The sequence below is a fragment of the Thalassophryne amazonica genome, chromosome 3, assembly GCF_902500255.1.
Source record: "Thalassophryne amazonica chromosome 3, fThaAma1.1, whole genome shotgun sequence".
Taxonomy (NCBI): domain Eukaryota; kingdom Metazoa; phylum Chordata; class Actinopteri; order Batrachoidiformes; family Batrachoididae; genus Thalassophryne; species Thalassophryne amazonica.
This window is the reverse complement of record NC_047105.1, coordinates 35,156,231-35,183,204: the sequence shown is the minus strand read 5'-3', so window position 1 is coordinate 35,183,204 and position 26,974 is coordinate 35,156,231. Positions and strand designations below refer to the sequence as shown.

Below are 26,974 nucleotides of genomic sequence, written 5' to 3'. Positions count from 1 at the left end.
TTGTCAAGGACAATAAGTAGGGAGTTAAAGAGCAAACTTTACTTTCCCCCAGAATGACATGAACAGGAAGTGATCGCAGCTCACAGAGATTCCCATTGAAAATAACGGAGAACCAACCTGAGCTTCTCACGTTTACATACAACAAACACTATAACAACATCTAAAAACCCAGATAATATATTCACGAGAGTTTTAGACAGAATATACAAATAGTTTTATGTTGCGATGTTAATGCTGTTGTCCGTGTGCAGCAGTTAAATTGCAGCCTTATGGCCCAGTCACATGGCACACAACGATTCCTGAACAAAGGGAAAAAAGTAAAAAAAAAAAGTCACAATTCGTTGAGAAAAGGTGGACGAACGAGCTTTATCACTGAACAGCCTGCGAACCAAGAGCGCAAAAGAGGCGACAGAGGAACAAAACTAAACCGAAGCTAACGTTTATCTCGACACTTTAAATGAAATGCTCCTGGAGCCACTGCTGGAGCAGTGTGTGTCTGCATCTCTGCGTTCCAGGACTCGGTGCTGAGACGGAACTCATAGCACCTGAGTCCTGGAGAAACTGCAAACAGAAGCTGTGGAGATCTGTGTGCACGTCGGTGGACCCACCTGCTCTGGTTCCTCATCCAAAACAAAAGAGGGATCATCTCCTTCATCATCAGAACCCTCACTGTCTGACAACACGCTACGTGCTCTGTCTTGCTCCAATTTAAAAAATAAATAAATAAAAAAATGCTGGTGTGCCGTGGTCACTGCTCTCACTGTATTACAAACCATATATATTGATTTATAACAGAAAACTGTCAAAAGGGGGAATAAATATAAGTGTAAAAATGATTGAATATATCAGAGCAGTAAATTGATCAGTTCCATGTGAACACTGCACATTGACTCCCCATGTGCGGTTATTTCCACTAGCTGCAGCTGATCCACAACATGAATTCTGCCTTCCAGAACAGCTCTTTATATAATCTTTTGAATCATCAACCTGTTGCCACATGTACAGAAGGGCTGGATTGTCGTTCCTACACTCATATTGTTATATTTAATAAAAAATAATAAGCTGCTGCTGCTGCTGACACTACGTTCAAGTACCGTCGGAAATTACACAACTTTTTTGTTGTTTCAAATGCAGCAGTTGCTTGTGGCAAAATAATTAATCGTATCCCCACAAAAGATTAATTCTGGCCTATATAAGGTGCCTGAGCCCATTGAAGCTGAACCCCCACCCAGATTAAAAAAACAATCCAAGCAAACAGGCTGAGTTTGCCCTGTAATTTCCGACGGTACATGAACACAGCGGCAGCAACATCACTCAGAAACAGCTTCTGTACTATGTGAAAACATTCAGCTGGTCGAACGAAGTCAGACTAAATGTAACTAAATGTTACAAAAACTAAGCAAACGATAAAAAAACCACCAAGAACGACAGCAAAACGAAATACGGATGAATTGAGGTTTTCAGTGGCAAATTTGTTCAAATTTTTTCAAATGTTCAAATTTTTCAACAGTTTAAAAATCCTGACCAAGTGACTGCTGCAGGAACGAAGCTGAACGAAGGTTAAACGATGCAAAGTCAATGAAAGTCCAGATTTCTTGTTAGTTAGGGCTTCGTTGCCCTTCGCTAAGTGCTGTGCGACTGGGCCATTAGCAGACCAACTCTATGCATTTCTCAATATTAATGACATCTCGCAGAGCGGCAAACTCTCTGAAATTTTGCGGGATTTGAAAACTCAATAGGGTGAATGGACCTGAGAGAGCATAGGCACTGCACTGTGGAGCTTCATAAGCTCCCTCAACACCAACTGAAGATTGTCACCATTGCTGAGAGGAAGGATGTCTGAAGTGCCTAGACACAGACGCAGTTTTAAAATTGGTCCTGGGTCCACTGTGCAGTGGACAATTCCTCAGCAGCGTGTAACACACTGCAGAGTCAGGGGCCCATTCCTATCATAAGAAATGCTGTCCTCTGATGGAGTGCCAATTCCGCCAACCCCCTAAATAGGCGTTATCTACAGTGCCAGATGCAATTATTGTCCCTGCTGAAAACAAATGGCACTGTGGTAAATGTCGTAGTTTCACTTCATGCCCAGGTGCAGAGTTATTTTGCAACTGAGAACCTGAATGTTGACCTGTAAGCAAAGTTGTTACTTGGATTTGCATATGACCTTCAAGGGTTCCTTAAACTGAAAGGATTTATTTGGCTCTTTTTCTTTTTTGTTTGTTCTGTCACAGAACCCAGACTCACGGCATCTGGATGGCCTGTCCAAGCAACTGGACTGGGAGGTTCGAAAGGTCCAGCGTTGGTTCAGGCATCGCAGAAACCAAGATAAACCCAGTACACACACAAAATTCTGTGAAAGCATGTAGGTTAAAGTCTTTAGTTTTCACCTTTGACCTCGCTGCAGACTTGTACATAGAGTGACTGTTTTTTGGTGATTCTGTTATTGTGAAAATTGTTTCAAGTCTTAGATGTGCTATTTCCTCAGTTATTCAGAGGACTGTTGGGACTATGTTTAGACAAAAAACTATGTTAAAGTAATGTGTTGCTGATTATTGTCTGTGAATTTAAGAGCACGTTGGCATGTTTCTAGTGTGTTCTTGTGATCTTAAGTTGGTTCTGTTTTCTAGATTATAATTTTTTTAATTGCTTTTGCCTCTAGGTGGAGGTTTACATTTTATCTGTGCATATTTACTTATGGGATCCGGTTTCTGTGGCAGGTATGCACAAACACACATCAAAATAGCATCAAAACAGGAAGTGATAAATTGTAGAAGTTTGCTGTTGGGTTTTTTCCATAGATTATAGTTTTCGTTCATGTTTGCTGAACTCATTTGTGGGTTTTTTTTTGTATATGTTTTGTCAGTCTTCCTGGATGTGGGATACACGGAATTGCTGGTACGGTTATCCCTATCAGGTACGACTTAGCTGTAATCTGCATAGTGTACGTTATATCGCACATTACCACATGGTTGTTTCAGTGCCTCTGTTACAATGAGGAAAAAAAAAATTGACCTTGTAAACATCTTAAGGATGAGTTTTGTTATATCAAGGTTTTCATTTGATTGTACATGTGTATCTAATAAACCAACGCACAAGTGATATGTAAAGAAAAAGGACCAGTGTTGATTTAAAACACTCCTAATTCACTACACAGAAGAGGGAAAAAAATTCCAATGGTTCTAGATGTGGTGTGCTCGAAGTAGAGTTGAATTATAAACCCTTATTGACTAAATGATGTCCCAGGTTACTCGTGCTGTTATCTCTTGCAGAGCCTGTGCTCCTGAAAACTGTTATTACGGCTGAGTTGTGGTTATAATTTACACTGTGTGGTGTGATCCTGCCTTGAAGACTCGCCGTTGGTCATGACACACTTCACATCGGAGCACATAGCCTCTCACGTGGGGTCGCTTAAGTAACCTTGGACATTCGGTGGTGATTCATAAGTACAGGATGTGCGCTGTGATGACTTTCAACACTGTTGCATGGGAGGAGTTTCACATGTCTCTGTGGCTGTGTGGAAGTGGAAATACAAAAAACCGACATCACAACATTATTTTTGTCTGCAATGGGTGGGGGGTATACAGGTTTTTTTTTTCACACACAGAATTTGAATAGCCCTATTTGAATAGAATGACTGATTCTGCAATGATGAGTATAGTTTGGTAGATAAACGTATCTGTACAGAAAATAAAGCAAATTTTAAAAAGTTGAAAGACTCTGAAGACTCTGCAAGGAACAAATGGCCTGTTTTTGGTCAAGATCATACTTTTTGTACCCAAACTAATTTTATACTACTGACAGTTTTTTACCACCGCCAACGAAGTTGGGTGGATGTTATGTTTTCGCCCCTGTTTGTTTGTGAACAGCCTGGAACCCACACTTTATTTATATATATATATATATATATATATATATATATATATATATATATATATATATATATATATATATATAATGATTTTTTTTTTACAGAGGATTTGTATCCTGATGGGCAAGAACTGATTCAATTTTCAAGGTCATAGGTCAAAGTCAGGAAAAATATTGGAAAAATCCCTATCATTAAGGGCCCCTTCACACATAGTATGAATGTGGTCAAATTGCATATGAAGCAGGAATCGTATGCAATACGTGTAAAATCGTAGCTGCCTCCAATGCCTCGTACACCTGTTGCTACAACTATTTGCACACACCAGCGGCTGAAAGACAGTGTGTGCCCTGTGAGAGCCCATTCGATCCCTCTTGCGACAGGTGTCAGCCAAATTCCAGGTGACAGACACGCACATCTAACACCGCTTGTTTTGCACTTAGAAAATGTGCGACCATTCACGCTATTAGCACGAAACCAGTCAGCAGATGATCACTGTCGAGCTGAATGTGAAATTTGTCTAAGTGCCCCCACGAGTGTGGTGTGAAAGCAACTCATGTGGAGCATGTGAGTGGTCACACCGGTGCGCGTGTGTGACCCCTCCCCCCACCCCGCTCTCCCCAACACATATGGCATCCTGGGGGGGGGGGGACACTTGCATAAAACGCTGATATGTATGTACAGATCTGATCACATGGGGGCGATGTCTGAGCGCACAGACCACGGGGAGGTGCCTGACCACATAACACAGAGACATGTTAGCCTGGGTGCTGAACGGAAGGGGGGGCGGTGTCTGCTCACAGGGGCTGCTGTTGTGATCTGTGCTCCTGGACGTCCCAGCTGGAGAACACCTACTGTGTTTGGAAGGACATGAACTTACACCATTCCTCTGTGAGACGCGTGAATCTGCCCGCTGTCCTCACGTGGAAATGCATAAAAACATATATCGCTTTTGCGACGGGTTGGAGAGCGCGCACATTGACAGGCTGTTCCAGCTGGAACGGACCGTCAGTTCATGTGGACATGCAACAGGCGATCTGAATGTCACGTCTGTCTGACAGGACATGCGTGTCCTGATAGTGGCGCGCCGCAGGACTATATGGCAAGCCAATAGTGCGACAAATACGCCATTTTCAGTCACGTATCAGCAGAAATACACTGTAACAAATGCCATTTGGTCAGGTATCAGTGTTTTTTTTTTTTTTTTTTTCTCTAGTTAAAAAAAAATACATTTATCTACTTGTTGATTTTAGCCATTTCATGCTCCTGTTATAAGACAGTGATTGTAGCGCAGTGGTAAAGTTTCCATCTGGTCATCAGAGCTTACAGGTTCGAATCCTGTGAGTGGCATTTATTCTTTATTTAACCACGGTTATTTAACCACGGGGTTCTGTATTCCATCCCTTTTTATGTATTATTTATATCAACCCAGTGATAATCACCAATTATACAGCTGGCTTTTATTTTATTGTTCTCCACATCCACGACGTGATGTGGTGAAACACGTCTCAGCTGCTCGCACTGTATTCCTGCTCACACGACACCGTTGCAGCGGGATCATACAAGCCTGCCTGTTGGCGTGATGTTTTCGTGGTTCACTCATACGAGCTGTTCCGCCGTGACTCGCCCTGATTTGTACTTATTCATGCTATGTGTGAAAGGGCCCTCAACATTGAACGAATTTTCAAAAATTCATAACTCTCAAAAAAGATTGAATTTCTTTCACGTTTAGCTGTGTTATGTAGGATGGTATTCCTTATTGACTGACAAAGTTTGATCCAGATCTGATATGGATTACAGATTTTGTGGCCATTAAAAACCCATTTAATGTATATTTAACATTATATCTTAATCAAACATGCCTCAATCACTCTCATATTTGAAAGTGAGGTGCAGACTGACACTCACTATCACCTGACAAAATTTGATCCGGATCTGATCTGAATTGTAGATTTTGTGGACATTTGAATTTAATATTGAGAATTTGGTGTACATTTTGCATTATATCGCAATCAAAAGTGCCTCAAGTCACTCTCATTTGGGACAATGAGGTGCAAACTGGCACTCTCACTGAATAGACCAAGTTTGATCCGCATATGATCCATACTGCGGATTTAGTGGATATTTGATTTTAACATTGAAAAGCCCTTTTGATCTATATTTTGTATTAGATTTTAGCCTATGAAAAACCACTTCTAACAGGACTTTGACCTTGAAATTTTTTTCCAAGGTAAATTGGTGAAATATGGCAAGTAGTGTTAGCAGTGTTGTAGTTGTTTTTGTGTGTGTGTGTGTTTGTGCACCATTTCTGTGTTTTTCTGCTTTTTGCTCAATTTGAGCAGTCTATGGTGGCCAGTAGGTGCCCAGCACTTTCAAATTAAGACAGCGCCACAAAAATGCAAAACAAACTAACAAAAAAACCCCCATTTGCATCGGTTCTCTAACAGTCAGTTGCAACCAAAAGTATCTTGCAAAAGAGAAAAAAGTTTCAAACACACAGAACAAATGTAACCTGTACAACATACAACAGTTATTTTTGATCGTGTGCTGCAAATTCATACAATGTCTCCAAACAGAAATGTTTTGAAAAGCTTCAGTGACACAGCAGAAGTACTAAATACACAAATGGCAAATGGCATACACAAATGTCTGGAGGACTTAAAGTGGCATCGCACAAAACAGATGTTGTAGGGTGTCTTGTTGTATTTGCATTGCTTGATACTACACATTGCTGTGACTGTCGCACATCTCAGTGACGGCGCTCGAGTGATATATTGTGCACCTTTTTGCGTTTGTCGTTCGTGTGCAATAAATGGTGTCTGTTTAGAAGCAGTGTTCAGAACAGTTCAAAATCTTTAACCGTGATGTTAAAGCGAGCAGCTGAACCTACCTGTCCTCTCTGTCCCTGCGTAGGTCATGACTCCGGGGCTTTACCACTACTACGTGACTGAACTGGCTTTCTATTGGTCACTGATGTTCTCACAGTTCACCGACATTAAAAGGAAGGTGAGAGGAACAACACTGCCGCTGGACACACTGCAGTCACCACGGCCTGTTTAACATTTGTTAAGACGTCTACATGTGTGACATTTAACAGTGATTATATATCAGTTCAAGCCACACAAACTCCGTTTGATACAAGCTGTGTTGATTTGTTGAGGTCTGGTGATTTAGAGACGGGTTGGGTCTGTGCATGTCTTGTCTTTTCAGCATGAGAGCAGCTCACTGTCATGTGATTACAGGCCTAATTCGGTTAGAATGACACAGATTCCACACAGTCCTGGCGTGTTGTAGCTGGAGTGCAAGACGCTCGCCTTTATGATGTTTGACCTAGTTAAATGATGGGATCATTTTGTTTCTTCCTGGAAGTCAGCCAGTGGTGATTGTTTGAATTCGAACAGTCCAGCTGTTTGTTTCAACATATTATGATATTCAGATGAGTTTGCGGAAGACTGTGCTCGATTGCCTCAGAAGGTTTTTGTTTCTCTCAAGCAAAAGCCTTTCTGCTTGTAGGGTTTTCTTACTGCTAAACTTCATGAGTAAATACAGAAATAATGTGTAAATTTACACATGACAGTGGGTGGGGGTGGGGTTGGGGTGTGTGTGAAAGAGCACCCAAATCCCAAACATGCAAAACTGCTGGAATTAAAGTTTACAGTTTTAGGCAGTGGTATGTTTGTTTAACTTTATAGTTTTTAGTGAGGTCAGTTTTTAGTCTTTGTAAATGAAATTTGATTTCAGCAATGACATGATTGACTGTTTCAGTTGCTTAGATTGGATATACTAGGGGAGCTACGACCACTACCTTTGCACCCTCCCCCGGGACTAAACCAAACCAACTGTTTTAGGTTCCTTAGATGTCCCCAAAACACAATCAGGATGTTCCCAAAAATAAAAACTAGCCTCAAGCCAGTTATCCAAGATGGCCACCAAAATAGGGTTTTTCACTAAAACACCTTTACACAACATATAAACAACTTAAATATCACAGAGATTCAATGGGAAGACCATTACAGGTCACAGCAAACTCATTTGTGCCTAAACTAAATTCATTCATGGGTTTAAGATTCAAAATGGTGTCCAAAATGGCCGCCAATAGACTCTTATTAAAATACATAGTAGGAACAAACAATAGACTTAATATTGACAGAAATCTTTTGTGTTTAAGTGAAAAAACCCTATTTTGACAGCCATCTTGGACGCCATCTTGGATAACTGGCTTGAGGCCAGTTTTTATTTTTGGGAACATCCTGAATGTGTTTTAGGGTCATCTAAGGAACCTAAAAAAGTTGGTTTGGTTTAGTCCTGGGGAGGGAGGGTGCAAAGGTAGTGGTCGTAGTTCCCCTAGTAATATTATTAAGTAGATGAAAAAGGACTGTGCAGAATACACTCGCCGGTCACTTTATTAGGTACACCTTGCTAGTACCTGGTTGGACCCCTTTTTACTTTCAGAACTTCCTTAATTCTTCATGGCATAGACTCAACAAGGTGCTGGAAGCATTCCTCAGAGATGTTGGTCCATATTGACATTATAGCATCACACAGTCGCCCATTTAACCAGTCTGCCCATTTTGCTCTGACATCATCAAGGCATTTTTGTCCACACAATTTCTGCTCACTGGATATCTTCTGTTTTTCAGATGATTCTCTGTAAACCCTAGAGATGGTTATGTGTGAAAATCCCAGTCAATCAGCAGTTTCTGAAAGACTCAGACCATGCCATGTTCAAAGTCACTTAAATTGTCTTTCTTCCCCATTCCGATACTCACTTTGAACTTCAGGAAGTCGTCTTCACCACGTCTAGATGCCTAAATGCATTGAGTTGCTATCATGTGATTAGCTGAATAACTATTTGTGTTAACAAGCAGTTGACCAGGTGTACCAAATAAAGTAGCTGGTGAGTGTATATACACATTCAATGTATTTGTCATTTTATACAGCAAGGTCCATAAGTATTTGGACAATGTCTTGAATTTTTGTTGCCTCTATACACCACCACAGTGGAGTTGAAATGAAGTGATTAAAGGGGAACTCTGGGGTTTTTCAACATGGGCTCAATTTTTAGAGGTCTTTGGGGTGGGGGGGGGTCATCTTTTCACTTGTTCCAAAAGCAATTAATCTGCACAGTATGAGCGGCACGGGTGACTCAGTGGTTAGCCCTCTTGCCTCACAGCACAAAGGTCTGGGGTTCAATTCCGTTTTGTGGGTTTCTTCCCACTATCAAAAGCATGTGTCCAATGCGCTGTCTAGCAAACTGTGCTAAAAATTCACATCTTTCCTTAGCACCTCATGTGGACCTATAACTGCAACACATTCCAAAAACAAAACTTGTATTTGTTTTCAACTCCATTGTGCTGTGATGGACAGCTAAAGTATCTTTATCATTTTCCAAATATTTGTGGACCTGGCTGGGCCTGTTTGCGTAAAGTTGTTCATTATATTTGCTTTGTCTTTGTGTGGTTTCACTGCATTACTCTACTTGTGTTTATGTCCTTGTGTTTCTTTGGCTTTCGTAAAACAGTTTGTAACCATTTTTAAAAGGAAGATATTGTCATTGATTTTCAGAAGTGAAGGTTTAATCTGCATCAGTATGTAATGCAGCGGTACATGCACTCATTCAATAAAACAAAGCCAGTCCACAGCACCACACAACACTTTTTTGTTTGTTTGTTTTTTTGTTTTTTTTTTTGGTCTGCATGCAGTCCATCGTCATCAGCCCTCTTCTCTTCTCCATGCAGGACTTCCTCATCATGTTCATCCATCACCTGGCTACAGTCGGCCTCATCAGCTTTTCCTATGCTAACAACATGGCCCGAGTAGGGAGCCTGGTGATGTGTGTCCACGACGCCTCCGACTTCCTACTCGAGGTCAGTCACACTGTGGTAATGATGCACATGACCAGAAGTTAATCATTTGGATTAACCTCTGGTAGGTGAAAGTAAAGGTCATTGGTGTGAAATATAAGGCTGTCGTAGTCGTTACAGTCTTCATGCCCGTGGCTACTATTACTTAGCATTTAAAACACTAACAACATCTTGTGATCACCTGTATTCTGTAGTATTAATGGCAGTTGTGGCTCTATTTCAGACATTTTTACCATCATGACATACATTCGGTTCCACAGTTACACGCTTGTGATTGCCTTGGTTGCTGTGTGTATGCTAGCAAGGTATCTTTTGAACACCTAATCTGATTTTCATTAAACTTGGCAAATACACTGGGTCTGTGACTGGGGGAAAAGTGATTTGGTTTTGCTTAGAATTGACAATGATCAAGACTAGGGGTCCATTCATCCATTTTCTATACCCGCTTACTCCAGTTAACGGTCACAGGGGGCTGGAGCCTATCCCATTAGTCATGGGGTGTGAGGCAGGGTACATCCTGGACAGGATGCCAGACTGTCACAGGGCCAAGACTAGGGGTTAAAGTGTAATTTCTGACCCCATGCTAATATATATTAAAATTGCTCATTTAAGGAAATTTGTTTTTAGTGAACGTGACTATTTAAATGCCCGTGTGACATTTTTCTCTACTTGCTTGATATTGACATGTGGTTATGATGTTGCTGTGCTCACTGAGCACTTTTGATCTAGTGAAACGTTTGTAGCAATCAAGATATTGAATGATGTATTCAGTCACCATTAACAACTGCGTCACAACAGAGAAATCAGATTTTCAAACTAATATACCAATGATTTGAAAGAGTAGGTTGTCAGCATTATTTTGTCGTTAACAATTAATATTCAATCAATCAATTTTTTTTTATATAGCGCCAAATCACAATAAACAGTTGCCCCAAGGCGCTTTATATTGTAAGGCAAGGCCATACAATAATTATGTAAAACCCCAACGGTCAAAACGACCCCCTGTGAGCAAGCACTTGGCTACAGTGGGAAGGAAGAACTCCCTTTTAACAGGAAGAAACCTCCAGCAGAACCAGGCTCAGGGAGGGGCAGTCTTCTGCTGGGACTGGTTGGGGCTGAGGGAGAGAACCAGGAAAAAGACATGCTGTGGAGGGGAGCAGAGATCGATCACTAATGATTAAATGCAGAGTGGTGCATACAGAGCAAAAAGAGAAAGAAACAGTGCATCATGGGAACCCCCCAGCAGTCTAAGTCTATAGCAGCATAACTAAGGGATGGTTCAGGGTCACCTGATCCAGCCCTAACTATAAGCTTTAGCAAAAAGGAAAGTTGTAAGCCTAATCTTAAAAGTAGAGAGGGTGTCTGTCTCCCTGATCTGAATTGGGAGCTGGTTCCACAGGAGAGGAGCCTGAAAGCTGAAGGCTCTGCCTCCCATTGTACTCTTACAAACCCTAGGAACTACAAGTAAGCCTGCAGTCTGAGAGCGAAGCGCTCTATTGGGGTGATATGGTACTACGAGGTCCCTAAGATAAGATGGGACCTGATTATTCAAAACCTTATAAGTAAGAAGAAGAATTTTAAATTCTATTCTAGAATTAACAGGAAGCCAATGAAGAGAGGCCAATATGGCCAATATTGGTGAGTTGTTTAACTTGCTGCTGCATTATTGATTCGCATGGACTAAAATACTTCATGAAGTATCCCCCCCCAAAAAAATTTTTTTTTTTTGCAAATAAAGCAGACCAATCATCAAAAGTGAGTAGAGCACTCTGATGCTTAATTGCTAACAATATTTTAATGACTGCTACAAATAAATAAATAAATTATCCTTTGAATACATTCCAAGTAGCCAAATAAATTCACATCTGTTTGGTTTCAGATTGTTGTATTCTTTTACAAAGTTTTTGCAAATGTATTTTTTTAGCCCTAATCTCACAGAGATGTAAACAGATGTATGACATTTGTCAGTACTTGTATGGATTCACTGATTTACAGCCAGCAGGAGTCAGTCAGGCTCAGTCCAAAGAAACAACGTGGTGTCACCTCCGTTTGAGCTCACCACACACAGGCAGAGAATAGAGTCTGGTATACTGTTCTACGGGCAAAAGCCCACATGACAACCAGATTATTTAATCCAAAGTAGATTTGTTTTGCTGCCTTTTAGAATAATTATACTTTTTATTTCCATGTAATGCTGTTCCTCAGATACCAAACCTTTATTTCTACTTCCAAACCATTTGCATTTGATTTTTGTTTCCTCACTCACACAGTGCAGATACAGTTGTATGCAAAAGTTTTGGCACCCCTGATCATTTTCATGATTTTTCTTTATAAATCATTGGTTGTCTGGATCAGAAATTTCAGTTAAATATATCATATAGCAGATGAACACACTGATATTTGAGAAGTGAAATGAAGTTTCTAGTATTTACAGAAAGTGTGCAATAATTATTTTTAAAAAAAATTGGGCAGGTGCATAAATTTGGGCACCCTTGTCATTTTATTGATTTGAATACATTTAGCACTAATTATTGGAACATGCAGTTGGTTTGCTAAGCTCATTGACCATTGACCTCCTTACACAGGTGAATCCAATCATGAGAAAGGGTATTTAAGGTGTCCATTTGCAAATGTTTCCCCTCTTTGCATCTCTTCTAATGAGTGGCAACATGGGAGCCTCCAAACAACTCTAAAATGACCTGAAAACAAAGATTGTTCAACATCATGGTTTAGGGGAAGGATATAAAAAGCTATCTCAGAGATTTCAGCTGTCAGTTTCCACTGTGAGGAACATAGTGAGTAAATGGAAGACCACAGGCACAGTTGAGGCCCGAAGTGGCAGGCCAAGAAAAATCTCAGATAAGCTGAAGCAAAGGATGGTGAGAACAGTCATAGTCAACCCACAGACCTCCTCCAAAGACCTACTATATGATCTTGCTGCAGATAGTGTCTCTGTGCATCGTTCAACAACACAGCACACTTTGCACAAAGAGTTGCTGTATGATGCTGTAATGCAGAGGAAGCCTTTTCTGCATACACCAGTTCTCCGTCACCAACGACGGATTTCCGTCATTTGGAAAATTTAACTACACATACGCGCGTGCACGTGGTATCATGCGTGTTTTGGGGCCGAAATATGATACTCTCATTGTCAAAGCAACATCCAATTCTGCACTAATCGAAGCAGCAGCAATGTCAGCGTGTATGGCGCCGCACCACGGAGGAAGGGACTGTGTGAATTTTCACTCCTCTCCGCTCTGTTTACTGCTTGCCATGAGTCCTTCTCCTCCCTGTCTTCATGGGAACATTGGCAGACCTTCCCCAAGTAGAGCAGGGCGTGGCTTTGCTTTGAAGCAATGAAGCAATGTTTCGATTTGCTGCTTCGGTTCTTTGTTTTATTTCGCTTTATCTTAATTTTTCCCCGCTAAAACCCTAAAGAGCATATGTCTGTGAGTAATATTTACCTTTACCTACCTGTTATGGTCTTCTGAAACAGTTGATAGATGAATTTTATAACTTAAAAACGGGACCGATGCTAACGCGTTAGCATGTCTATGGCATTTTCAATGTTAAAGTTAGCATTAAGCTGTAAAAGAGTCAAATGTTTTACAAATTGTAATATTTTATTTGTTTTTATTTATATATTAATAATAATAATAGCAACAGCAACAATAATAGTAATAATAACTAATAATGCTACAATACAGTTTTAGAGAAACAGACAAAAAGAAACAACACAAAAGATAAAACCAACTAACAATGAACATAAATAAATATAGAAATAAATAACTGTTTCCTGTGAACACGTAGTGACTTTTACACCTCCACTTCATCCCTGTTTTATTTAAGTTTAATGACAATTTGTTTTGGTCAAACCACATCTAAGCTGTGTTTTTACACAAGAAAAAAAAATGCAGTAAATTGCACATTTGTGTCTTTTTTCATGAAAATATCTTATTAAAGATAACATACTACACTTTAGTCAGGCCTTCAAAAAACATTTGTGGACTCTTGCTGTAATATGTTGTCAGTGGTTGAGATTAGTTTCTGTAGGCATCTAAAAATACTCATAAGCGGGTGAAACCTGATGGAAATTTCTTTGTGGTGTGTCGGTGATGTATGTATGTGCAAAATAAAACAAAACACTACTCCAGGTATGTTTTTGACGAGAACATAACATCATAACTTTGTTACAGGGTCAAACGTTGATGTTGCTTGATAAAGGCCTTTTAATAATAACTCACTTCAAGAAATAATGGCAAAACTCACATGTAAGTAAAAAACAAAAAATAAAAAATGATTAATTGAAAAAACAATCAACCGAATAATCGATTACTAAAATAATCATTAGTTTCAGCCCTAGTTTGTTTTACTAGTGAGAGCATTTTACCGATTAAATGTGAATAAGCCAGTTTTGAGTTTCTCAGTGCGCATGCGTTTTCAAAACGGGTGACTGTTACTTTATGCACAGAAGAACAATGTTGTCAATTGCTTTAGGCCCTAATTTTGTATTTTATTGACTGTACAACCAGCGACATAGCATCCTTTTGGTGCATTTACCGGAATGGAATCAATCAAAATACTACAGAAGACAAAGAATTTTTACTTGACAGTTTGAAGTGAGTTTTCTTTGTTTCAGAGGGCTTCATACCCATTAAAATTCACTAGAATATACAAAATTTAACTTGCTCTTTTAAAAAATTTCTAGGGAGATCCCCCAGACCCCCCATAATCAATAATGTGCTTTTACTTGACAGTTTGAAGTGAGTTTTCTTTATTTCAGAGGGCTTCATACCTATTAAAATGCACCACAATACACAAAATTTGACTTACTCTTTTAAAAATGTTCTGAGGGAGATCCCACAGACCACCCAGAATCAAGACTACGCCCCACCCCCACCACCCTTTTATGTACCTTTATGTTCAGGTTTTGCATTCTTTTTATGCTTTGTCTCTTTCCTTAGAGGCTATTTAGAATAGATTTGAATACAGTGGTCCCTTGCTATAACGTGGTTCACCTATAGCGGCCTCGCAGTTTCGCAGATTTTTTTAGTGCAATTTTGCATGCTTTTTTCTTTCTTTCTTTTTTTTTTTTTACAGTGCATTGTGTTCTGCGTTCTCATCAGGCGGGCCTGTCGCGGCACCGGTCGGCATCACCGCGATTGCTCTCACTGCCTCCGATGCGCTTACCGAGTCTGCGGGCTCGGTAAGCACCGCAGCGGGTCACTCACACCGCCCCCTGTCTTTTGTGCGGAGCTGCAGCCAACTGCAGCAACAGGTCCAGAGACTATGCTCGCTGTTTTGATGCAGAGCACTCTGGCAGCCCGCAAGGATAAACTTCTTGCGGAAAAATCTGCAGTGCTGCATGGTCTCGGTAACCGCAGCCGCAGAGCTCCGTGGCCACTGAGAGAGATTTGTATCTTTCTAATGACTTGGATTCTTTGCGGGTCCCGCATCCGTACCCTGCAACGGTAACACCAGAGGCAGTGAGCGAAGGCAGAGCACGCACATTGTGTTCTGCCTGTGTCTGTTTATAATCTTCTCGCCCAGAAGAAAAAAGAGCGCCAACAACTACCCATAACTACGTTCTTCACTCGGAAAAAGACACCTGCACCGAGGTGTCACTCAATGGAAAAAGACGCCACAGCGGAGCGGCGCAGGACGAAGAGGCACGGTCAGAGGAACTGTGAAATACTGGTGAGTCACTATTAATAATTTCTTATGTGTCCAACCTTGTAGGTTGATCGATAAATTTAAATTCGTTAGTTCTAAAATCCATCCTAATTATTTATAGGAAAACATTCTATTTTTATTTCTCAAACAAATGTTTGGGCCTGAAAACAGGTTTTGATCTTTGGTTTCATTCTATAATACTGGACTTATTTTTCTACTAAGGTTTGAACTTTGAAAGTGTTTACACAGGAGAGAAAAGTGAGAAAATGTTAATGCCTATTTGAGAAAAGTGTATAAAGTGTGTTGTGAGGGGTTTTACAGCCAACATCTATAATAATTGTAAAAAATAACTGACTACTTCGTGGAGTTCGCCTATTGTGGGTTATTTTTAGAACGTAACTCCCGCGATAAACGAGGGACCACTGTACTGTACGAGGTCTGTTAGAAAACTATCCAACCTTTTTATTTTTTTTTGCAAAAACCATATGGATTTGAATCACGTTTGATTGCATCAGCCAAGCTTGAACCTTTGTGCGCATGCGTGAGTTTTTTCACGCTTGACGGTTGCGTCATTTGCCTGTGAGCACGCTTTGTGGGAGGAGTGGTCCAGCCCTCTCGGCGGATTTTCATTGTCAGGAAAATGGCTGAGAGACTGCCGCTTTGCTGCATCAAAATTTTTTCAGAAACTGTGCGAGACAGCCAGGTGGAAACCATTCGGAAAATTCAGATGGCTTTCGGTGAAGAGCCTATGGGCATCACACAGATTAAGGAGCATTACAACCAGATTAAAGACGGCCCACAGTGGCTGAGGACGCGCCGCGCTTCGAGCGGCCATCGACAGGCTGAAACGACCAGGTTATTTCCAAAGTGAAGGCTGTGATCCGGGACGTTGTCTGACTACCAGAGAAATGGCAAGAGAGGTGGACATAGCACTTTTTCAGGACATTACACTGTTACAGGAGATTTTGTAATGAAAGACGTGCAGCGGAATTCGTGTGTCAGGACGGAGCCGCGTAATGGCGCAGAACAAAAAGCACCTCCGTGTTGGAAGTCTCACGGGACATGCCCAGCTCTTTCACCATTCGGAAGATTCAGACGGCTTTGGGTGGCTTTTCAGTCGAGTGAGTATCCGAGAAACTGTCAAAGATCTGGGCATGTCACATTTCCTGTGAGACCAACATGGAGGTGCTTTCGTTCTGCACCATTAGCGGCTCCGTGGCGAATTCCTCCGCTCCTGTTTTCATGACAAAATCTCCTTTAACAGTGGGATGTGCCGGAAAAGTGCTATGTCCACCTTTTCTGCCATTTCTCTGGTAGTCAGACAACATCCCAGATCAACACAGCATTCAGTTTGGAAATAATCTGGTCGTTTCAGCCTGTCGATCGCTGCTTGGAGTGCGGCGCACCCTCCGCCATTGTGCGCAGTCTTTAAACCGGCTGTAACACTCCTTAATCTGTGTGATGCCCATAAAATCATCCCTGAAAGCCATCTGAATTTTCCGAATGGTGTCCACCTGGCTGTTTCTCACAGTTTCTGAAAAAATTTGATGCAGTGCTGCTCCAGCCGTTCAGACATTTTCCTCACAATGAAAATCCGACGAGGGGGGAGGACCAGTGCTCACTCAAAGCCTGCTCACAGGCGAATGACGCAACCGACAGGCGTGAAAAAACTCACACATGCGCACGAAGGTTCAAGCTTGGCTGATGCAATCACACATGATTCAAATCCATATGGTTTTTGCAAAAAATAAAAAGGTCGGATACTTTTCTAACAGACCTCGTATAATGTGTTCATTGTATTTATTGAGGAAAAAAAAAGAGTGTGTGCTCCCACTATGCCACATTTTAGGAAATTGCTGGCATTGATTTTTGCCAGGAAAAAATTTGAGTCAGATGAAAATTTATTGCTTTAACCCATGGCGTACACGCCACAAACAGAGTCGCTTGAGGTATGCTAAAGCACATTTGGACAAGCCAGCTACATTTTGGAATAAGGTGCTGTGGACTGAGGAAACTAAAACTGAGTTATATGGACATAAAAAAGGGCAGTATGCATGGCTGAAAAAGAACACAGCATTCCACGAAAAACCCTAGTTACCTAAAGTAAAATTTGGAGGTGGTTCCATCATGCTGTGTGCCTGTGTGGCCAATGCAGGTACTGGGAATCTTGTTAAAGTTGAGGGTCATATGGATGGCAGGGTCAGATGGCAAATTGGTATCAGGCAAGAGGCCAGACTAAGAATGGTTCACAAGACACCATGATAGATAGAGATAGAGGAAATGTGACCCGGCCCGGAGGAGGCCCGGGGCCCTCATCTGGAGCCAGGCCTGGATGTAGGGCCCGTCAGCAAGCGCCTGGTGGCTGGGCTTGCCACAGAGCCCAATCGGACACAGCCCGAAAAGGCAACGTGGACCTTCCATCTCCACCCTGTGGGCTCACCACACGCAGGGGGAACCACTGGTGTCGGGTGCGCTGTCCCTTGGGTGGCAGTAAAACTCAAGAGCCTCGATGGACCAGACCCAGGCGGCAGGGGCTAGCTCTGGGGGGTGTGGAACATCACCACGCTATGGGGGAAGGAGCCGGAGCTTGTGCGGAAGGTGGAGCGACCAGTTAGATCTGGTGGGTCTCGCCTCCAGAACCACTCTCCTTGATAGGGATTGGAACTTATTCTTCTCTGGAGTTGACCAGGGGGTGAGGCACTGGGCAGGTGTGGGGATTCTCACGAGTCCCCGGCTGAGCACCGCTACGTTGGAGTTTACTCCAGTAGACGAGAGGGTCGCCTCCCTGCATCTTAGGGTGGTGGGGGGTAAAACTCTGACTGTTGTTTGTGCGTATGCAACGAACAGCATTTTGGAGTATTCGGCCTTCTTGGAGTCTCTGAATGGAGTCCTGTATGGGGCTCCGGTGGGGGACTCCATTGTTCTGCTGGGGGACTTCAACACACACGTGGGCAATGACAGAGACACCTGGAGAGGTGTGATTGGGAGGAATGCCCTCCCTGATCTAAACCCGAATGGTCGTGTGTTATTAGACTTCTGTGCTTGTCACGGACTGTCCATAACAAACACTACGTTTGAACATAAGTATGCTCATAAGTGTACATGGTAACAGAGCACCCTAGGCCAAAGATCGATGATCGATTTTGTGATCGTATCATCTGACTTGAGGCCGCATCTTCTGGACACTCGGGTGAAGAGAGGGCAGAGCTGTCAACTGAGGACTTTGGACAGACCTGGTAAGCCCACACGGATAGTGTAGGTGAACTGGGAACATCTGGAGGAGCCCACTGTCTGACAGAGCTTCAACTCACACCTCTGGCAGAGCTTCTCTAGCATCCCTGTGGAGGTTGGGGGCATTGAACCAGAATGGGTAATGTTCAAAGTTTCCATTCCTGAAGCTGCACCAGGGAGCTGTGGCCTGAAGGTCTTCGGTGCCTCAAGAGGTGGCAGCCCTCGAACACCGTGGTGGACACAGGTGGTCAATGAAGCTGTCTGACTGAAGAAGACATCCTTCCGGGATATGTTATCTCAGAGGACTCCAGAGGCAGTTGCAAGGTACCGACAGGCCTGAAGGGCTTGTGGGGGAGGCAAAGCAGTGGGTGTGGGAGGAGTCTGGAGCAACCATGGAGGAGGACTTTCGGTTGGCACCAAGACGCTTCTGGCAGACCGTGAGGCACCTCAGGAGGGGAAAAGGGGGAACCATCCAAGCTGTTTACAGTAAGGATGGGACTCTGTTGACTTCAACTGAGGATGTAATCCGGCACTGGAAGGAACACTTTGAGGATCTCCTGCATCAGACCGGAGTGCCCTCTATAGTAGGGGTAGAGCTGGAAGGTGATGGAGGATTTTCATCAGTTTCCTTGGTGGAAGTCACTGAGGTAGTCAAACAGCTCTGCAGTGGCGGAGTGTGTTGTCTCAGATGAGACGTCTCTTCAACATTGCGTTAAGGTCTGGGACAGTGCCTAAGGAGTGGCAAACTGGGGTGGTGGCCCCCATATTAAAAAAGGGGGAACAGAGAGTGTGTGCCAACTACAGGGGCATCACACTACTCAGCCTCCCTGGTAAAGTCTACTCCAGGGTGCTGGAAAGGAGGGTTTGGCCGATAGTCGAACCTCTTATTTAAGAGGAACAATGCAGATTCCATCCTGGTCGTGGAACAACTGACCAGCTGTTTACTCTCACAAGGATCCTGGAGGGTCCCTGGGAGTATGCCCACCCAGTCTACATGTGTTTTGTGGACTTGGAGAAGGCATATGATTGGGTACCCCAGGTGATACTGTTGGAGGTGCTGCGGGAGTATGGAGTGAGGGGCTCCCTTCTTATCTCTGTACTTGCAAAGCGAGAGCTGTGTTCGGGTGCTCGGCAGTAAGTCGGACTCATTTCCGGTGGAGGTTGGCCTCTGCCAGGGCTGTGCCTTGTCACCAATCCTGTTTGTGATATTCATGGACAGGATATCGAGACATAGTCGGGGCAGGAGGGTTTCCGGTTTGGTGGGCTCAGGGTCGCATCACTCCTTTTTGCAGATGATGTGGTCCTGTTGGCCTCATCAGCCGGTGACCTCCAACACTCACTGGATCGGTTGGCAGCCAAGTGGCTGGGATGAGGATCAGCACCTCTAAATCTGAGGCCATGGTTCTCAGCAGGAAACCGATGTATTGCCTACTCCGGGTATGGAATACGGCCTTGCCCCAAGTGAAGGAGTTCAAGTACCTCGGGGTCTTGCTCACGAGTGAGGGAACGATGGAGTGTGAGATTGGCCGGAGAATCGGTGCAGCAGGGGCGGTATTGCATTTGCTCTACCGTACTGTTGTGACGAAAAGAGAGCTGAGCCAAAAGGCAAAGCTCTCGATCTACTGGTCAATCTTCGTTCCTACTCTCACCTATGGTCATGAGGGTTGGGTCATGACCGAAAGAAGTAGATCGCGGGTACAAGCGGCCGAAATGGGCTTCCTCAGGAGGGTGGCTGGTGTCTCCCTTAGTGATAGGTTGAGAAGTTTGGTCATCCGTGGGGAGCTCGGAGTAGAGTCGCTGCTCCTTCGTGTTGAAAGGAGCCAGCTGAGGTGGTTCGGGCATCTGGTACGGATGCCTCCTGTGCGCCTCTCTAGGGAGGTGTTTCAGGCACGTCCATCTGGGAGGAGACCCCAGGGAAGACCCAGGACTAGGTGGAGAGATGATATCTCCACACTGGCCTGGGAACGCCTCGGGATCCCCCAGTCAGAGGTGGTCAATGTGGCACGGGAAAGGGAAGTCTAGGGTCCCCTGCTGGAGCTATTGCCCCCGCGACCCAAACCCAGAAAAGCGGTTGAAGATGAGTGAGAGTGAGTGAGATATCAGTGTGTTTGTCTGCTATATGATATATTTAACTGAAATTGCTGATCCATACAACCAATGATTTATAAAGGAAAATCATGGAAATCATCAGCGGTGCCAAAACAACTTTACGTTTTAACTTTTTAGGGCAGCAGGTCTGAGTGTAACACAAAATAACGTGCATCTCATTTAAATTTTCTGCACTGATGGTAAAATGTCATCTGCGCACAAGTGACCCAAATGAAAATTGTTTTGTTAAAAATAATTGTCAGACTTAGTCATGCATTTTATGGCAGGGGTGGTGGCCAAGTGGCTAATACGCTCAGTTTCAGTGCAGAATGTTCCCGGTTCAAACCCCACCACATTTCTCCATGTAATGTTGAGGTGCGTCAGGAAGGGTCTTACTTTTAATCATGCATTTTATACCGAATAACGTGTTGCTTATTTTTGGAAAACTTGACATTTTAATTGAATCATGGTGAATATGCATGTAAATTATTGTCACTTCTACATACAGCAGTGTTCTTTTCAGGATATATTCCATCATCCCCCACCCCCCAGCACTTTTTTTTTTACCCGAGGCCAAAATATGGCCATCAGATAATGCGTCCATCGTCTGTCTGCCCAGCATAAGTCTCGTGCTATTATTCGTGAAATTAGTCCCTGTGTGGGACTAATTTCGTCGTCCCGCTCCCGCCTGCCCCCTTAGAGATTTGGACCATTACCATCCATGCCCGCAACGTGTATTACAGTCCAGCCCATTCCTGCAGTGTGTATTTTCAGTCCTGCCCGCACCTGCGAAACTCTGAAAATGTATGCCTGCACAGTAATAGGCATGCATTGATTTTGTCTCCTCCCATCCCGTGGGAGAAAACACGTCATTGGGTTGTTTGTTTCCAAGACTGTTTCATATATGTGACCCATATATGGGCATGCAGTATTGCTAACTCTTGCTGTGTGAACCTGCTCTCTGCTCCGCTGCTGCTCCTGTTAAAGACGTTTTATTTAAGATAAAAGTCGCGTGTCGGCATCGCATATTTTTACACGATTCTCCTTTGTTGACCGAGTCATCCTGTCACTTCCAAACCCACAGCGTATTTCTTTTACCTGCCCACAGCAAAGTTCTAACCACCCACTCCTGCAAGATTTGCGTTGGGTCTCAATGCAGGCCTCTACTGCCAGGGTCTTCAAATTCACAGGGAGCATTCTTGAGACACAGACCTTGGACAAGTTCAAAGATGGCTAACCTTGACCTATTCTAAAGGGTCAAAAGGTCACATTCTTTCTACACACTCTTTCATTGATTACATGCTCATACGGCCGAGGATACTTTAACATGTTACATTATTAAACAGTGGAAGCAGAGAAGAATTGTGACTGTTCGGTCATCTTTCTCAGCTGAACAGTTTAGAAGTCCACAGATTGGATATGGTCTGTGTGTGAGTGGAAACCACAACACTGCACCTCACAAAGCATTTCACATTACTTCTGTCATTTTTTTTTTCTTTCAACAGGCAGCAAAGCTGGCCAACTACGCCAAGTACCAGCACTTGTGTGACTTCCTCTTCATTGTGTTCAGCATGGTGTTTTTTCTCACCAGACTTGTTATTTATCCAATATGGTAAGTGCTCCTGAACAGCTGCACACTCACAATGTTGATTACTAAATATCTGACCAAGATCAGTATTTTAATTTAATGATGTAGTTTGCAGACCAGCTGGCCGTGGAAATGTAGTGCATAACAGTCTTGTGACCTTCTTGTAAAACACCTGGTTTCACTGAAAACACGGCAGCGCCGTTGTGCTTGGATTTCTTTAGCAGTGCACACCTTTCTGGACTTCTCAGTCTTTACAAGAAAATAATGTGATGTAACTACAACCACAATGGAAATGAGATGAGGCAGTTTCCTGGAAGCCTGTACTCTGACATTCACACACGCCTACTTTTTTTTTTTTTGTGTGTTAACTTGTCAGCCCAGACTTTAGGACAACTGTGTCTCTGTCATTACAAAAAATAAATACATATATAGATAGTCAGGGGAGGTGATGGTCTAGTGGTTAAAGCGTTGGGCTTGAAACCAGAGAATCCTTGGTTCATATCCCAGCCTGACAGGAAAATCACTAAGGGCCCTTGGGCAAGGTCTTTAATCTCTTAGTTGCTCCCAGTGTGTAGTGGATGCTTTGCATGGCAGCAGCCTGACATCGTGGTGAATGTGAGACATTATTGTAAAGCGCTTTGAGTGTCTGATGCAAATGAAAAAAGCACTATATGAATACAGTCCATTTTAGTCAAAGGTTATAGGGAGTTGTGTTACTGTTTAGTGTTTAATAATTAAGCAACACTTTTGATGCGCTAAACCAGGATGCTTGTTTAAGATAGCAGTTTTTCTAGTTCATTGGACTGATTGAAACAGAGACCGATATTCAGACATACAATACACAGAAACATGAAGTTACATTTTGCTTTAGTTAGTAACCTATTAAATGGCAGCACTAATAATGGTTTTAATTGTTTTATTTGTCAGTGTATTGTGTGTTTTTTTTTTTCCATTCACTTTTGATACTCTGTTGTGCTTCTTACCCTGTGTGCTGCTATACAATGCTGCTGGAACCTTAATTTCCCTGAGGAAGTCTTCCCAAGGAATTAAGTTCTATCTGATCTAATCTAAACACACAGTACATGTCAAAGGTTTGGACACACTTTCCCAGTCAAATGAAATATGATGTCTCTGTCCACCACAGCCTCCATTTTCAGAGCCCATAAATAATTGGACAAACTAAATATCAGGATTATTGTTGATATTAATTTGCACTTTTACAGACCGTTTTCTTTTTAGAGGAGTTAGGGGATGGATACATGAACATTTCCCAGTCACTGGGTATTTTCTTGGACTTCATTTGTCAGTCCTTCATAAACACAGTCTGTATGGTAAATCTGTCTGGAGGATGCAGTCCTCTAAAACTGAGTGCTCAAGGAGATAACAAATGAGGGAAGCCTCCAAAACAACTGAAGGTGTTATCAGCTTCTGCGGCTGTGATTGGAGAAAATATGCTTGGTGCAACTTTTGTCTGTTGCATCATCAGTTGTGTCATGGTGGACTGGAACAAAGAACATTCTTAAAAAGATTACTTCAAATTTAAGCTAGTTTGCCAGAAGGCACATGGGACGTAAGTCAAGATTTAATGTGCTTTAGTGTAGGAATATATTCACTTAAAAAATATTTATTTGCACATTTATTACAAATGTCACCCCATTAAATAATGATGGCTCCATTCAGGAAAAAAAACCCTCTCTGCATATGACAAGATCTAGCACAATAAAAATCCTCCCAAAAACTGACACTGCAGTCCATCGTGCTCAGTGCACTGAAGTCTGTGCTGACATAGAGACATCCGTTTAGGTGATTAGATGGTCGCAGTTCTTCGAGACAGACCTGGAAGTTATAGCCGCCAAAGAGACGGCCCCCAGTGAAGCGATCATTGTTGACAGTAACTGGAGAAGCTATATTCGGTGTCTCGGTGTGGATGAGTGATGAAGCTTGTGTTGCCGGTCACGGACCTGGACTGAAATCCATCCCACTCCTGCGGGAGGTGACTCCGTCCACAACCTCCTGTCACTTACTTAGATTTAAAGAAGATGAGGTCATCACCACTCACCTGATGACATCCTGGAGACTGAACCAGAAGTTCAGCTTTTGGGTAAATTACTGTCTCCTAACTGAATCCAGTTAGTTCCCTGTTTGTGGTTTGCTTTAACAAAGAATAATATGACAACTTGCCATCATTATGAATTAGTGCGTAAACATACACTTCTTCTTTATCTTTCGGCTGTTCCCGTTAGGGGTCGCCACAGCAGATCAGTCGTTTCCATCTCACCCTGTCCTCTGTATCTTCCTCTGTCACACCAACCACCTGCATGTCCTCTCTCAGCACATCCATGAACCTCCTCTTTGGTCTCCCTCTTCTCCTCCTGCCTGGTGGCTCCATCCTCAGCATCCTTCTCCCTATATACCCTGGGTCCCTCCTCTGCACATGTCCAAACCATCTCAATCTCGCCTCTCTGACTTTGTTTCCAAACCGTCCCACCTGAGCTGTCCCTCTGATATGTTCATTCCTAATCTTGTCCATTCTTGTCACTCCCAAAGAGAATCTCAACATCTTCAGCTCTGCCACCTCCAGCTCTGCCTCCTGTCTTTTTGTTAGTGCCACTGTCTCTAAACCATACAACATAGCTGGTCTCACTACTGTTTTGTAAACTTTCCCCTTCACTCTTGCTGATATTCTTCGGTCACAAATCACTCCTGCCACCTTTCTCCACCCACTCCACCCTGCCTGCACTCTCTTCTTCACCTCTCTACCACACTCTCCATTACTTTGAACAGTTGACCCCAAATATTTAAACTCATCTACTTTCACCACTTCTACTCCTTGTAACTGCACTATTCCACTGGGCTCCCTCTCATTCACACACATGTACTCAGTCTTGCTTCTACTGACTTTCATTCCCCTTCTCTCCAAAGCATATCTCCACTTCTCCAGACTAGACTCAACTTGCTCTCTACTCTCACTACAGATCACAATGTCATCTGCAAACATCATAGTCCATGGGGACTCCTGTCTGATCTCATCTGTCAACCTGTCCATCACCACTGCAAACAAGAAAGGACTCAGAGCTGATCCTTGGTGTAATCCCACCTCCACCTTGAATGAGTCTGTCATTCCGACTGCGCATCTCACAGCTGTCACACTATTTTTGTACATGTCCTGCACTACCCTAACATACTTCTCTGCCACTCCAGACTTCCTCATACAATGCCACAACTCTTCTCTTAAGCTTTTTCTAAGTCCACAAACACACAATGTAACTCTTTCTGTCCTTCTCTGTACTTTTCCAACAGTATTCTCAGAGCAAACATTGCATATGTAGTGCTCTTTCTCAGCATGAAACCATATTGCTGCTCACAGATCTTCACCTGTTTTCTAAGCCTAGCTTCTACTACTCTTTCCCATAATTTCATGCTGTGGCTGATCAGCTTTATGCCTCTGTAGTTACTGCAGCTCTGCACATCACCCTTGTTCTTGAAAATAGGAACCAGCACACTTCGTCTCCACTCCTCAGGCATCCTCTCACTTTCTAAGATTTTATTAAACAATCTGGTTAGAAACTCTACTGCCATCTCTTCTAGACATTTCCATGCCTCCATTGGAATGTCATCTGGACCAAGTGCCTTTCCACTCTTCACCCTCTTCATAGCAGCTCTCACTTCTTCCTTGCTAATCTCTTTTACTTCCTGATTTACTCTCACCACATCATCCAGCCTTTTCTCTTGCTCATTTTCTTTATTCATCAACTCTTCAAAATATTCCCTCCACCTTCTCAGCACACACTCCTCACTTGTCAGCACATTACCATGTGCATCTTTTACCACCCTAACCTGCTGCACATCCTTTCCAGCTCTGTCCCTTTGTCTGGCCAATCGGTACAAGTCCTTTTCTCCTTCCTTACTATTCAACTTCTTGTACAGCTCGCAATATGCCTTTTCCTTTGCTTTTGCCACTTCTCTTCTCGCCTTACGCCGCATCTCCTTGTACTCCTGTCTACTTTCTTCATCTCTCCGACTATCCCAAAACTTTTTCGCCAGCCTCTTTCTCCTTATGCTTTCCTGGACCTCTTCATTCCACCACCAAGTCTCCTTGTCTTCCTTCCACTGTCCAGATGTCATACCCAGTACTGCCCTAGCTGTCTCCCTCACCACATCTGCAGTACTTTTCCAGTTGTCCAAAATTGCTTCCTCTCCAACTAGTGCTTCTCACCTGCTCACTAAATTTCACACAACAGTCTTCCTCCTTCAGCTTCCACCATCTGATCCTTTGTTGAGCTCTCACTCTCTTCTTCTTCTTTACCTCTAAAGTCATCCTACAAACAACCATCCTATGCTGTCTAGTGACACTCTGTCTAGTGATTTCTTTTAGCTTGCATCTCCTATAAAGAATGTAGTCCACCTGTGTGCACCTTCCTCCACTCTTATATGTTACCCTGTGCTCCTCCCTTTTCTTAAAGTAGGTATTCACCACAGCCATTTCCATCCTTTTTGCAAAATCAACTACCATCTGTCCTTCCCCATTCCTATCCTTGATACCATATCTACTCATTACTTCCTCATCACCTCTGTTCCCTTCACCAACATGCCCATTGAAGTCTGCTCCTATCACCACTCTTTCATGCTTGGGCACACTCTCCACCACCTCATCTAACACAC

General features: G+C 43.0%; 1 protein-coding gene across 1 annotated transcript in view; it reads left to right on the top strand.

Annotated features, from left to right (window-relative positions):
- Positions 1-26,974, top strand: part of cers5 (ceramide synthase 5) — a 66,969-nt gene that overhangs the window by 34,151 nt on the left and 5,844 nt on the right. Inside the window, exons 3-8 of the mRNA XM_034166041.1 lie at positions 2,235-2,365; positions 2,663-2,720; positions 2,867-2,917; positions 6,782-6,874; positions 9,607-9,735; positions 22,230-22,336. Of these exons, the coding sequence (XP_034021932.1) occupies positions 2,235-2,365; positions 2,663-2,720; positions 2,867-2,917; positions 6,782-6,874; positions 9,607-9,735; positions 22,230-22,336 (569 nt within the window). The remainder of the gene's footprint in view (positions 1-2,234; positions 2,366-2,662; positions 2,721-2,866; positions 2,918-6,781; positions 6,875-9,606; positions 9,736-22,229; positions 22,337-26,974) is intronic.